The sequence below is a fragment of the Glycine max genome, chromosome 4, assembly GCF_000004515.6.
Source record: "Glycine max cultivar Williams 82 chromosome 4, Glycine_max_v4.0, whole genome shotgun sequence".
Lineage (NCBI taxonomy): Eukaryota > Viridiplantae > Streptophyta > Magnoliopsida > Fabales > Fabaceae > Glycine > Glycine max.
This window is the reverse complement of record NC_016091.4, coordinates 2,935,718-2,950,625: the sequence shown is the minus strand read 5'-3', so window position 1 is coordinate 2,950,625 and position 14,908 is coordinate 2,935,718. Positions and strand designations below refer to the sequence as shown.

At 30.5% G+C, this 14,908-nt stretch overlaps 3 protein-coding genes across 4 annotated transcripts; all 3 read left to right on the top strand.

Annotated features, from left to right (window-relative positions):
- The first annotated feature begins 653 nt into the window (after positions 1-653).
- LOC100808615 (uncharacterized) lies at positions 654-3,093 on the top strand. Its single transcript, XM_003523546.4, has 6 exons — positions 654-665; positions 794-1,032; positions 1,303-1,561; positions 2,127-2,306; positions 2,395-2,550; positions 2,696-3,093. The coding sequence occupies exons 1-6, from the start codon at positions 654-656 to the stop codon at positions 2,858-2,860; spliced, it is 1,011 nt and encodes a 336-aa protein (XP_003523594.1). The 3' UTR covers positions 2,861-3,093.
- Positions 3,094-5,542: 2,449 nt separating this feature from the next.
- LOC113001475 (precursor of CEP1) lies at positions 5,543-6,329 on the top strand. Its single transcript, XM_026128331.2, is given in 2 exon segments — positions 5,543-5,656; positions 5,659-6,329. Coding segments are annotated over 2 exon segments (339 nt in total). The 3' UTR covers positions 5,884-6,329.
- Positions 6,330-8,915: 2,586 nt separating this feature from the next.
- LOC100785454 (polyadenylate-binding protein RBP47C) lies at positions 8,916-14,908 on the top strand. 2 transcript variants are annotated; one of them, XM_014774449.3, is made up of 6 exons: positions 8,916-9,614; positions 10,677-11,142; positions 11,689-11,744; positions 11,839-11,969; positions 12,059-12,155; positions 14,492-14,908. In XM_014774449.3, the coding sequence occupies exons 1-6, from the start codon at positions 9,300-9,302 to the stop codon at positions 14,657-14,659; spliced, it is 1,233 nt and encodes a 410-aa protein (XP_014629935.1). In that variant the 5' UTR covers positions 8,916-9,299; the 3' UTR covers positions 14,660-14,908. The 2 variants fall into 2 exon arrangements, with proteins under 2 accessions (XP_014629935.1, XP_003523906.1); XM_003523858.4 differs by having other exon boundaries at positions 8,921-9,614; positions 14,495-14,908.

The following is a 14,908-nucleotide window of genomic DNA, read 5'->3' as shown; positions in this document are numbered from 1 at the left end:
AAAAGATTTAAATTTATTTTTTATTCCTATGATTGTGTAATTTTTATTCACAAAAGATGTTATTGCATATTTGATTTTTCAAATGATTAAAATTTAATAATTTTGATTCATGATTAAGTCGCCGTCAATTTATTAACAAAAATTAACACGTGAATCATGACACTCAAATGCTGATGCGATAACCCGACACATATATTATCATGACACTAATAATGTGTTAACATGACATTAACCATCTATTGATGTGATAATTAGTATATGAGTCGGATTGGGTGTCATCTACCGTATTTATATTTATGACAAATATTTTGGTAAAATAAAATGCTAAAATATTCTAGCTTAACTCACGTCATGTTGAGGAATAAATATTATTTCTTCAACCAACCAAAAACGTGTGCATTTTATTTACCGTGTATATTTCTTTTACCCTTACGTTACTTTCATTTTTTACTAACTTCACAAATACAATTTGATGCGCAGTTGCTTAGGAGGCTAATCTGATTTTTTCAATCGAAATTAGTCAGCTAAACCCTCTGACCCCTTCTCTCGCCATGCATCTCTCAAGCTTTCAAACAAAATATATGAAACCGAATGCCATTCAATATCCTCTTCTTTGCTTTGGTTCTTTTCTATTTTCTTTACGGAGATCTTAGATGGAAACCAAAGTAAGTTCTGTTTATATCTTTTTGGCATTGTTTTTTGTCAAAGTTTACCCGTGCATGGTTTACATTACACCCTCGTAACTAAATTTTCTTCCTTGGAGAATGACATTTGGTAACTTTTCTTTTTACAGGAATCTCCGGATATAAAATCTTTCAAGAAATTCCCATTAACATTGAGGTTGGTGGTTTTAGTTGTGGTCGTGCTTTGTGGAATATACATTTGCACAATTTGTTTAGAACAAAAAGGGGTACACACAAGTGCCAAGTTGTTTGACATCACTGTCTTCAAGCAGCCATGTTTTAATCATTCTGGTGTGGAAGAATGGGAACTGTCTTACTTGCATTATCCAGAACCCAAAATCTATAGTAGGTAACATATACGTATATGCTGAGGAGAATCGATTTGTGTCCAATTGTTCAATTAATACTAAAATCAATGAATTAGTAAATTTAGTGACGGAAAATTGTTTTTTCTTTAGTAATTCTGGGGTTACTTTATTTTAATGACTATTTTTTTAAATATACATATATATATATATATATATATATATATATGTTCGGTCTTTAATTTTAATATTTCTAGTTATATGGGTTGGTTTGGTAATGTATATAGAGTGATTGACGATTGTGCATTGTGCAGAGAAGAGTGTGCTTGCAATCCTGTTCTGTTTTTCTGCATTGTGTCAATGCAAAGATCTGGGAGCGGTTGGTTTGAGACATTTTTGAACAGTCATATTAATGTAAGCTCTAATGGAGAAATATTTTCAGTTGGGAAAAGAAGGGCCAACGTTTCTTCGATTTTAGAGACAATGGATAGAGTGTATAATCTTGATTGGTTTTCTAGTGCTTCCAAGAATGAGTGCACTGCAGCTGTTGGCTTCAAGTGGATGCTTAATCAGGTAGACACCAATTTACTAAAGGACAAAACTTAAATGTATTTCTTTAGGTACTTTAGTGTTATTTTTAATTAAAATTGTAATTTTACCATGGTAACCTATGTTTATATGTAATGCAAACATTTATTTTGTAGAATTGTAGATTATTGGAATGAAACTTTAATTCAGATTAACAATATCCATAACATTAAAGAAGTATATCTATGCTTTGTTATAAAGTTAACCATATGTTATTAGAGCATATCTATTGTGTAAACATTTTTTTCAATTTCTTAATTTCTTATTGTTGGAATTTAAGAGTGAAAGTGAAGTCTCACCATTAGATAAGAATGAACAAGTTAGACAATATATAAGTTGAGGAAAGATCATCAACCCCTTTGATTTTCCAACACCAACACTCATCACTTTTTCTTTTTAGGCAAAAGAAGGTGAAATTAGGCAAGACCAATAAGGATAGACATTTCAACTATGTTGGCACCTCATCCTTGCTACACTTAAAACTAACCCTGAAATAGATTCATCCAAATAAAAAGAACCAGCACTCATCACTTCACTTGTCTCAATACAGGGTTTGGTGGAGCATCATGAGGAAATTGTAGAATACTTTGAACGAAGACGAGTTTCTGTGATATTCCTATTCAGAAGAAACTTGCTCCGTAGAATGATTTCAGTGCTAGCGAATTCCTATGACAAAGATGCCAAGCCACTGAATGGAACTCATAAGTCTCACGTGCACTCTGCAGTGGAGGTCTATCTCTACCCTTTAATTTTCTTCCTTCCTTCATATAATTTGTGTTGATTGCAAAACTGATGATAATATAGTTCTTCTTGTGCAGGCTAACATTCTTGCCAAGTATAGACCACGACTCAACATCACATTATTGATACCAGAGCTAAATCAAACGAAGGAGACAGCTGCAAAAGCCATTGCATACTTTAAGAACACTCGCCACATTGTTCTCTATTACGAGGATCTTGTCAACAATCGCACTGTAAGACAGATTATTTTTTTTTGTTATTATATTATTTGCATGAAATATTAACCAATTTTGCGGACGACTGATGAGGGAGTGTTTGTGTATGTGTCGTTGCTGATGACTTTTCTATGCATATTTGAATGTTTTAATTATCTTGCAGAAACTAAAGGATGTTCAAGAATTTCTTAGGGTGCCATACAGAGATCTAGAGAGCCGTCAAGTAAAGATACATACTGCCGCATTATCGAAGCAGATTGAAAACTGGAATGAGGTCCAGGAAGCGCTCACAGGGACGCCATACCAAAGGTTTCTCTTCAAAGACTAATCATTTGTAGTAGTCTAGCACATTTTGTCACCAGATTAGACCTATATAGTAGCTTGTACCATATATATGAACGATTTTCTTACTAGGCGCAGTAGGCATAAGATTATTGCAAGGATTTGAATTACCAGATAAATATGGTTTGATTTTGAATGGCCAAATATTGAAGATCTAGCACTCGCTTTAAAATTTAAAGATAAGTTTAGAATAAGTATACTTGCACTTTAGAAAGTAAAATATAAGCATCAAAACTGTCGTAAGAATATATTTAAATATTATATTTTCAATAAAAATTCTAATTATAATTCTTTAGTTTTTATTCTGAGAATAACGATGCATGGTTAGCAAAATCGTGGACATAATTAATTAAAAGAGATAAGTGCATTTTCACATTGCCCACAGGCAACTCGGCACATATCGATATTTATTATAGAATATCATCCCTACTACATACACAACAACTTTTAATAGTTTTTCTTTAAACATGGAATAAACTATGACATGACTGAGATAAATTAATAATGCTCTTTCGCTATTTAGTGGTCGCTGGTCACCAACTTCCCCGGCCTGAGGAGCCAACACAAATTTTCAAGAACCTCTCAAAATCTTCCCTAATGCAGATGCAAGTTGAGGACTAAAAGTCATGAGATTCATTTGACTAACGTTTTTCATTCTTGGGAAATTGTTTTGAACGGTGGCAACAAAAGGTTATAGACCTTTCTTTTACTAGTTAGTGTTTTCCAGTTTTAGTGCGTAGTTTAATTCGGTCAAGATCCCCTTCACTTTTAATAACATATCCAAACACGATGCCCGAGGACGGGGTGGGGATGTGGCGTGTGTCAGACTCTCCTCAACATGTTAGTGCGGTTGTCTTTTCCATTTTTTCTAAAATATTTACGAGTGAAAATTAGCTCAAGTGAGTTAAGTATTTTAAATCTAAGGTTGGGTTGTAAGAATAAGATGCATTTTTAAATCTTGAACTTAACTTGATTAAGAATAATGACTGGACTCATATAATTAACTTTTGTTTATGACTTGGCTATTTTTCTTTTCTTCATCAAATTACTCTTTAAATAAATTTGATTATTATTAATTTAACATTTAACAAATGATTTCATTTAACAAATTGATATTAATATATATATATATATATATATTTTTTTTTTCTATGCAAAATAAATTATGTCAAACAACCGGAAGATGGGAAAGTTAATTTTCCTTTAAAGTTGTTTGATTAATGCAGTTGTTTTGTGATTAATTATTTTTTCATATGTTCTCTAATCGCTAGTGATGGGATAATTAAGTGGAAGAAGAGATTATGAGGAAGAACCGAATTATTGATATTAATCTTGTTAACCAGTTATAATTATTGATATTTAAAATGGTTTACATTTATAAATACATAAAGTATTCAACACTTTTTTAGAAAATAAAATCATTTAAAAATAATTATTAAATATTTTTAAATTGTTTTAAATTTATAAATTTTAGGTTTTATTAACCAGTTTTTATAGAACATTGATTAAAAAATTTAACGAGAAAATATTTATCTTAAAAATTATAAGAGAACATAAAAAAAATAATAAATACTATAATTTTATACATTCTAATAAAAATTATTTTTTTAATTCTTTAAGGAGACACTAATTATATTTTTCATAAATTTTTACCTATTATCAAATATTTAAGAGAAGTTAGAAAAAAATTCAGTAAGAGCTTCCTGTCATGTAATAGTGGCACTGGCACAGATACTTCCATTAACTTCATGAGAGTTTGGAATCTAGCCAGGCCTAGGCCCCCCAAGCACGTAGAAATTAAAAGTCAGTTGGGCTTTCCAACCAGAAACGTCCAATCAGGATAGGCATAGTGGGTATAGTAGTACTAGTACTTGTTTGGCACCATTGTTGATTTTGAAAAATAATAATGATATTATTGGCACACACTTTTTTAAATATTTTTATTTTTGGATAAATTCTATATTAATTTTATTAAAAAATCAATCTTTTAAATTTAATTAAATCAACATAAAAATTTCATTGAATAAAACAAAAACAACAACAAAAAATTTCCCCACTAAATAAAATTGATTACATGAATTATTCAATTCAATTAAAAACTAAATCTTTAAATATATTATTTTTCATAAGATTCCTTTTAATATCTCTTTCTTGATTTCCCTTCCTCCCTTTTTTATTTAGCTAAAAATATATAATCTATTTAGATAAGTGGTGTTTTTAGTGGCCTCCCCTTTTTATGTAACTTAATAACACCAAAAATATATTTTTTAAAAAATACTACCAGCATTTGCATCTGAATAAATCGATTCCCAACTGTACCAAGAAACATTCAAGAGCACGCCGAAAAAATAGTTGCATGCAACATGCAAAACACAGTATAGTAGTAAAATTCAAAGGAACACTAGGCTAAAAGATACTCTCACATAGGTACTCAAAAGAGAATCTTGGTGGAGCATAATCATGAACAAGTTTACATTCACCATTAATATTTCCCCACATTCCAACTAAAATTAGATATTTGAGTTGAGCCCCCACCCTTCCCTCGTGGCCTATAAATACTCACCTTAACATACCACATTTCTCAAGCACCAATATTTCATAATCTCAGTTCTCCCAATCCAAACATTAAAATAGTTTCAGCTCCAAGGCCTCGCACTCTCTAAACATAATGGCCAATTCGAAGCTTGGGTTCATGGTCAGTGCTATTTTTCTTTCCTTAATGATTTTTCATGGAACCTTTTCAGCTCAGGGAAGGCCACTGAAATTGGACATAAAGGAGCAAGAGTCACAACCCACAAAAACATTATCGAAGAAATAGCTAAAGTGGCAGAATATACTGCCACGTGGCATCGTCACACCTTAGAATTCGAAGCTTCGACAGCACCTGAAACCAGGAATCCACAATATGACATGGTTACAAACGATTTCCAACCAACGGATCCAGGGCACAGTCCCGGTGCCGGCCATTCCTCCCCACACGCTAACATAGTTTCAATTTCAAAGCCATAAACCTATATTATTCTTATATGTCCATACTCAATAACCAGTAATATGCATTTTTTACTTAAAAAATGTTACTCGATCATATAACTAATTCCTAACACCTTTCTAGCTATATACTCGTCACTTTTGGAGAGTGGGAAAAGGGTAAGAAGCCAGGCTGCTTTGAAAATTAATTTCCAGCAGTGATAAGCGTATAAGAGAAAGGTAGAATATTTTAAGTGTACAAAATAATAAGGTTGCCTTTCAAAAAAAAAATAATAATAAGGTTGTTAATTTATGTTTCTAGTTGAGGGATTAATTGTGTGTGTGTATAGCTATCCCATGCATATATAGAAACGTTCTCATAGTTACATTCTTGGCCTGTAGCCATAAATATGTGCATCTGTAACTGTAAAATCGTACGTACCTCTATAGCTAGCTAGCTGCATCTCATCATTTCCCCCCTTCCTTCAATCCTGTTGGCGTGTAAATATTTTTTATTATAAAATAACAATGATGATGGTGATTTGGTGTATATATTAATTAATATTATAAAATAACAATTAATCTTATTCTTTAATAAATATCATTTATTTTTGTGTGGCACACAGGACAAAAAGTATTTTTTTTTTCGAAAAAAAACACTAGTTACCCACATTTCCCAGGAATAAAGTATACCCGGTCCAGTGCGTCTTGATATTTCTAGGAATGATAGGAAATACTAAGTTGAAACAGAAGTCCCTTTAAATTAGAATGATGCAATGTGAACAAAAAATAATAGGGAGGTTGTTTTAATCTGTATAATGGCTTACTCAACTTGTAAACCATACATGGTTAATTAGAAAACATGGAAACTGAGACGCAATTTCATGAACACTTCTTGCAACTCATCGTGAAGGAATACGTTGTGCACGTCCATTTAATGAACATCTCACCTTTTCATAACACCACCCATCCTCAAAAAAAAAAAAGACAAATTGTACTAAGAAACTTTTTAATTTACACAAGAGCAAATGTCTCCATTTATGACAAATAAATAAAAGTTGAAGATAAACAAAAGAGTAAATAATCTATATAATTTTTATTTATATATAGGAATTAAACAAAGGTAACAAGAGTTTGAAATAATGTTTAGTTTAATCAATTGAGTTAGACGTTGATATTGCTAAAAAGTGAACTATTCTAGTATTATAACGTTTTAAAACTCTTAAAAAAATATGACACCATAATTTCAAAATAAAAAAAACAAGAAAATATAAGTTTTAAAATAAAATAATACTATAATTTGAAAACAATTAAAATATTAGGCAAATAATATAAAAACATAATGAAATAAAAATTAATTTTGCAATAATTTTTAAAAATAAATATGTAAGTAAAAATAAATATTAAAATGACAATTATTTGTTGAGACTAAATAATGCATCCATTAACAGTATAAAGAAATATTATATTATCATTTAATTAGAAATGGTCATGTTTGTTAAGTTTTTTTTAATAATTATTTTAAAAGTTATACGAATCATATTTTTATTAATTAACAATATAAAAATTTTACACTTATCATACATAAAAATTATTATTTTTTTACTTTTGATGATTATTGTTAAATTTAAATATATTTTTTATTACTCTAATATATCACATTTTTTGGTTTTGGTTCTCGTATTTTTTTAAAAATGGTCTTTATAATATTTTTTTATTTTATTTAGGTCCTCACTATTTTATTTTAGTCTTTATAATATATTTATTTTCCATTTTAATCTCTATAATATGTCATTATGAGTTAGTGCTTTTTTTAAAAAAATATCGGGAACAAAAGCAATTTTTTTTACATATTACAAGAACAAAAGTGAAAAAGATGAGTATATTAAGGATTATATATTTAAGCTTTATTTTAAAAATAATTTATAAAAAAATAATATATTTCCTATGATAAAAAAATGTGTTTAATTTTTTTTATATAAAAATGAAATGAATGTGTGATAAGCCTGAGGAAAAGTATGAAATATAAAAATAAGAGTGCTTACGAGTTGATTTGATTTGAATTTGATTGAAAATAAAATTTGAATCAATTGATTTGAATTAATGATTTTTTTGTTTGAATTTGAATTTTTTTTTCTAATCTAAATCAAACCTATCCAATGATACATGTTAGTTTGGTTCAGATAACCACAAGATATCTAACAAAAAAATCATTTTTTGGAAAAATAAAAAATAACATGGATTTATCTCAAATTTGACATATAATATTATGATAAAATAACATAAGCATCATTTAAATGTAATTGATTTATACCAACTAAATGATAACATAAATTATAAAAATAAATATGATCGATCCATTAAATCGTAAAACTTCATTTATATATAATAATAAAAAAAGAAATAAACCAATTGGTCTAACCCCAATCTTAATTCTAAAGACAAACCAAAATGAAACGTAATAAAAAAATTCAAAAGACACAATAGTAAATAAGTTAAATATTAAAAAAATAATATATATATATATATATTAATTTGATTCAAATTTAAAAAATATAAATTTATATTCAAATCAATCAACGTTAAACATCAATTGATTTGGTTTGGATTAATCCGAACACACACGCATTTATAAACTTATTATCTCCATAATTTTTTGATTTCTAAATAGATCGATCAGTAGTGTTATAGTATTTTATAGTATGCTTTATTAAATTTTAATATTTTCTAAAGAATATGTCTTAATAAAAATATATGATACTTTTCAATTCAATAAAATAGAAAGTAATAAAAAAAATTGTGAAGAGAAATTGGCATTTTTTTTTTCTGCAAATAATATAATCATATAGCAACAAAATTGTGCAGAATGATAAAGAATTTCTTAGTACGCTGAGGCAGATAGCATCATAGGCAGGCAGCATAGATCTAAATCATCTAATTCCAAGGCAATCTACCATGCTGCCATTCACTCTACCACCGTAAAAATTAAGTACGCCAGGTTAAACTTAAACTTCCAAGTGTCAGCACTCAGTAGCTTACACAAACACACGACCGAATAAAGTATAAAAAAGAAAGAGATAAAAAAATCCAGTGAAGAGTGTGAGCAAGAGAGAGAGAGAGAGCCAAGCATGCTACTACTATACTAGTGTTATGCATATCCCTCGGTAATAGATCAACGGTTGAGATCGAATTCCACCCCTTGATCCAACGGTGGAAAGGTAACCGCGTTCACGAAGCCAACCCATGAATCCATCATCATCTTCTTAGACCCTTACACAACCCTGACCTCTCTCAAAATCCAGATTCAACCCTTCTCTCTCTCTCACTTACAAGCGTAATCAACGAACTTGCCTCTTTCTGTTTTTTATTTTTTATTTTTTCGTATTTTCGGTATTAGAAAAGGAAATAATAACGAGAGAGCTCTAGAGGCGCTTGCGTAACGGTAATTGCGAAAGAAGATGCAACCAACATCGAACGGCTCTGACTCGAAAGCGACGGAGCAGCGGACGCCGCCGCCTCAGCCAGTGGCCGTGCCGCCGCAGTGGATGCCGATGCAATACCCGGCGGCGGCGATGGTAATGCAGCACCACATGATGCCGCCTCAGCATTACGCGCCGCCGCAGCCCTACATGGCCTACCACCAGTACCAGCAGCAGGTGCCGCAAGCGCACCACCTGGGATCCAGCGCCGAGAACAAGACCGTTTGGGTCGGCGATTTGCATCACTGGATGGACGAAAATTATCTCCACCGCTGTTTTGCTTCCACCGGCGAGGTCCTTTTCTCATTCTCTTCACGCAGAACTCGTTAGCGCACACTTAATATTGCTAGTTTTTCTTTTTCTTTTTTTTTTTTACTGATTACTCTCTGTAGTTGTTTTGTTTTAACGTAAATTAAAACTGTTCCGTTCGGTTACTTTATTTGTATGACATGGATTGGCGTTTCGGTGTTATAATATGGTGTTTGAGGTTTTACATAGTTCGTTTTGGTTTTGTGTCAACCTCAGCAATGTAAGAAGAAAGGGATAACGTTTTTTTTTCTTTCTTTTTTCCTTTGGTAATTCTGTAATTAAAAGATGATCTTCTTTGAGTGCGTTAAATACACACTAACACTACGGTACAGTACAAGAAGAAGACCAATGTGTTTACTTAAAATTGTGTTTGAAACCTTATACATAAGGATAAGGAAAAAATGTTGTGTTAGAAAAGAAGTATCGGTTGGTTACTAGTGAACAGTTTAACTAGTTTGCATGAGATTATAAACTCAGACATGAGTGTGTTGCATTTAATTATTAAAAAAATGCAAGAGAATTAAGTCTCATTAATTAATCTGACGTTATGCCGAAATGGCAAAGATAGATAAATCCCTTTTCAGTCTTGTCTTCTGCATCTTGCCTATTCAATTAGCTCTACTCTAATTTTCTTTTCTTACATTTCAAGCTATGCATCAATTTAGGTGGTGCGCCATTTGATTCGATCAATTTAATTAAACTAGAATAGATTGGAACTCTGAGGGATGAGAAGTGTCCGTGTGCACAAATCTGAACTCTTTGGTATGATCAAATTTTGATTTTGTAACATTTGATGTATGAATACTTTAGGATTTAAGACAAGTTGACGGACTTCGTCTTTGTTTCTTGGCCGGCCTTAAGCGATTATGGTTTTAGGTACAGTTGTTGCAGGTAGCTAGTTTTAACTAAAAAAGGTGGTTTCATTGTTCTTCCTCTGCTAGTGTAGTTTGATGAAAAGATAATCTGATTATTCAGAGATTTTGCCTGTTATGATGGAAAATGGTTCCCTGAGTTTTTCATATTGTTTACTATTGTACAATTTTGCAGATTTCCTCCATTAAGGTTATTCGCAATAAGCAGACTGGTCTATCAGAGGGTTATGGATTTGTGGAATTCTATTCACATGGCACAGCTGATAAAGTTTTGCAGAATTATGCTGGGATATTGATGCCTAACACCGAGCAACCGTTCCGCCTGAACTGGGCAACATTTAGCACAGGAGACAAGCGTTCAGATAATGTTCCTGATCTTTCTATTTTTGTAGGAGATTTAGCTGCAGATGTTACAGATAGCATGTTGCATGAAACTTTTACTAATAGATACCCATCTGTTAAAGCTGCAAAAGTTGTTTTTGATGCCAATACTGGCCGTTCAAAGGGTTATGGTTTCGTCAGGTTTGGAGACGATAATGAGAGGTCTCAGGCTATGACTGAAATGAATGGTGTTTACTGTTCTAGCAGACCTATGCGTATTGGTGCTGCAACTCCTAGGAAAACGTCTGGCTATCAACAAGGTACGCCAAATCACGGAACTTGCTTGCTTCTGAATTTCTGATATCTTAAATTATGTTCTTTAAAAGGAAGACAACAAAAGGATATTAATATTACACATTCAATTCAAAGAAAATATTTCTGAAATCTCTTAATATAGATATTTTCCCTTCTCAGTTCTCACTTTTTTGTTTTAAGAACTGTTTTCTAAAACAATTCTACATTATTCAACAATCAATTACTCATCCAAAATCTATTATGTTTTAAAAATTGTTTCCAAAATACAGAAACAGTTGAGTAATGTTTTCTCATTCTCTTCTTCTGTTCTCTTTAGTGCTATACTAAAATGTTCGGGAGATAAACTTTTAAATGTGAACAGGAAACAAACACTTTGAAATGTACTAACCTAATTTTAGAAAACAGAACACTGTTTTTTAAAAAACATTAAACAAACAAGGCCTGTGTCTCTCAAATTTAACTTTTACATTTGTTTGTCCTGTGCTTGCTGCTACAAAAGTCTGAAGCATCTGTACTAGTTGGGTATTGATTTCGTCTCTTTATTTCGATAGGAAGTCAGTCAAATGGCACATCCAGCCAATCTGAAGCTGATTCTACAAACACAACTGTAAGCTTTTCAGCTTTTTTATTAATAGGTTCTTTTTTCAGCCAAAAACAAAATTGGTTTGTCACTATTTTTCTGTGGATTGATTCAATTATAGATATTTGTTGGAGGACTTGACCCTAATGTTACAGCTGAAGATCTTAAGCAACCATTCTCCCAGTATGGTGAGATAGTCTCTGTCAAAATACCTGTTGGAAAAGGATGTGGTTTTGTACAATTTGCAAACAGGTAGGAGTCCTGGCCCAGTCAAATCTTTGCATATTCACAGATAACATGGTTTTTAATTAGGAATGTGCCCACTACATCAACCTTTTCAGAAATAATGCTGAAGAGGCATTGCAGAAGCTAAATGGGACAACGATTGGCAAGCAAATGGTTCGTCTTTCATGGGGCCGCAGTCCAGCAAATAAGCAGGTAATCTCGTTCTCCCAAACATGCAGAGACAAACACTCTCCTTGCCATTTTATCAGGTGTACTCCCTCCACTCTTAATACAAGCAAAAATAAAACTAATACTACAATTAAAAAAAAAGTATTTTAAAGATTGTTTGATTATAAAAAAGTTAATTAAGGTCATTTAATTTTATTAATATCATTTAAAAATAGAAAAAAATATTTTTTCCAAAATTTTCCTTCATTAAAACATTATATCAAGTATTTTAAAGATTGTTTAATTAAATAGGATCAACTTAGTTACTGTATTTCTTTTTAATTACTGGATTTTTGTTTATATTTTTTTTATCATTTTTAAAGTTTAATATAACATTAATTATTCTTTTGTCTATTATATCCTTATTTTTTTACTTAATTTTTAATTAACTTATACGTATGCATTTTATTGTGAAGTAGAAATGGAAAGAATAAAATTTAAAACCTCATAACCATTTTATTAGGATCAAGAAAGTTCATTGCATTTAAAAATCTAAAAAAACAGATAAAAAGAAACAAAGATATTAAAATTTGGTTATACTTTTTGGATCAACATACGTTTTTTTTTTAACTTTATTAGAGAGAAAAGAGTATTAACTACATAAACAAGTGTCATATTAATGGCATATTTGATTTAAAGTACGAGAATAGAAGAGACATTTTTTAAATTAGTAAAGCATAATAACTCCCACTAAAAAAATATAAAATTTATTTTTAATATTATTTTCATCTTTCTTTTTAAACACACTATAAATGACTAATGGCTTGCTTGCCTGGTAGTGTCATGTCCTGCCATCAGTGTGGAACTTGACTAACTTATTTAGAGAAAGTCTTAAATATGAATTTAGTCATGTATGTTCGTGTTTTTTTATATTAGTTTTGTTCTTGTAAATTTTTTATTTATTTTTCATTTTTGTAAGTTTGTGTTTTCTAAATTTTGATTCTTGTAAGTTTTTTTTTTTTTTTATAAGTTTGTATTTTTTTCCATTGAGAAAGTGTAGCTAAGTAGTTGGTTGCGTAAGATATATAAGTTGGTGTAAACTTTCTTATATATGTCTATAAATCTTTCAGATAAAAAAAAGTTTCTATTTTTTTTTAATTTTGATCCGCTAACTTATGAACCTGGAGGGATTAAAAAAAATTGAAATCTTAAATGGATTAAAATTGCAAAAGCATAAACTTACAATGATTAAAAATAAATAAAAAATTTATAGAAATCAAAATTAAAAAGTGCAAACTTAAATGAAATAAAAATGAAAAAAAAACCTTACAAGACCAAAACTAAAAAAGTGCAAATTTACATAGACTAATTTCACATTTAAGTCTTTGAGAAAAATATTTGACTTTTTTTTTTGTCTTAAGAGAGCTTTAATAGAAAAAAACTATTTTATATAATTTAATATTTTCCAAACACTATTTTAATTAGTATAAAGAGAATGCTTTGCTGTTAAAATCAATTGCTTGATAATCACTATATATAGGGAAAGGGAAATATATCAACAAATCCTACGTGTGAATATATTCACTTGTTTCTTAGAAACAAAAATATTATCAAGTTATAATAGATAAAAGGTAAAACTCAAATAAAGTTCATTGTTATTAACAAATGTTGACACGTGAATTTTTCTTAAAATTCCTCTATATATTAACCAATATTAGATTCTAGTTTTGCTGTTCTTGTTTTTATGCTTTCTGATGTATAAAAAAACGACTATTATTTAATGTTAGAACTCTCATATGTTATCGTTTGGATTGAAAACTTGATAACAATAATATGATTGTAAAGTTTATCCTTTATTAAAATACTTTTAAGGGTATAATTTGTTGACATATTTGTAATAAATAGATATAGTGACCATAGATATTTCCCAATAGAGAAGCGTTATCTATAATCTATCACTAAAATATAAACGATATAGTGATATACCCATTTGGTTTATACAGTTTTTTTTAGGACTCTTCTACTCCAACTCAAACCACTTCTCTAGTATCATAAATGTTAGTTACTTTTCTCTCGATAAATAAACAAATTTTTGTTTACATGGTTAAGAAAACAACTTAATATATTAGAGTTATTTTTAATACTTTATGTATACATAAATAAATTAACATCTTACTCAAAAAATAAAAAATACGGATACACACAGACTCGAAAGTATCTTAGTTTCCACAAGCATTGGATAAAGCTTCTGCTTTTCATTGCTTGATTCCTCTCAAAATTAAAATACAAACTTTGTAGTAACTGATAGAGCTTCGGATTCGTTTTCGTGATGTCTGACATTATAAATTGCAATTATTGTATCTGGTTATATGTTTGGGTAGCAGTTTAGAGCAGATTTTGGCAATGCTTGGAGTGGGGCGTATTATGGAGGGCCTGTTTATGATGGTTATGGATATGCTTTGCCACCACCTTATGACCCAAGCATATATGCTGCTGCTGCTTATGGGGCTTACCCTATTTATGGAGGATACCAACAGCAAGTAAGCTGAGTGCAGGAGTAGCACTCACAAGTCAAAACAACAGATCGTGCTTGAACTAGCAAATTAACTTGTAACTTGCTTGGTCTGTTGAATTCTGAAGAATCCCTCCTAATTGTGGAGTGGAGTTGAATTTTGATAACCTGAGGTAGCACTGTAGGAATTCAATTAATCATTCGTTTAGACTCCTAGGAGTAATCAGAATTTAAACTTGTTTGTTGGAATAATTTAAATATGCTTAAGTTTGCCCTCTTGCTTGCA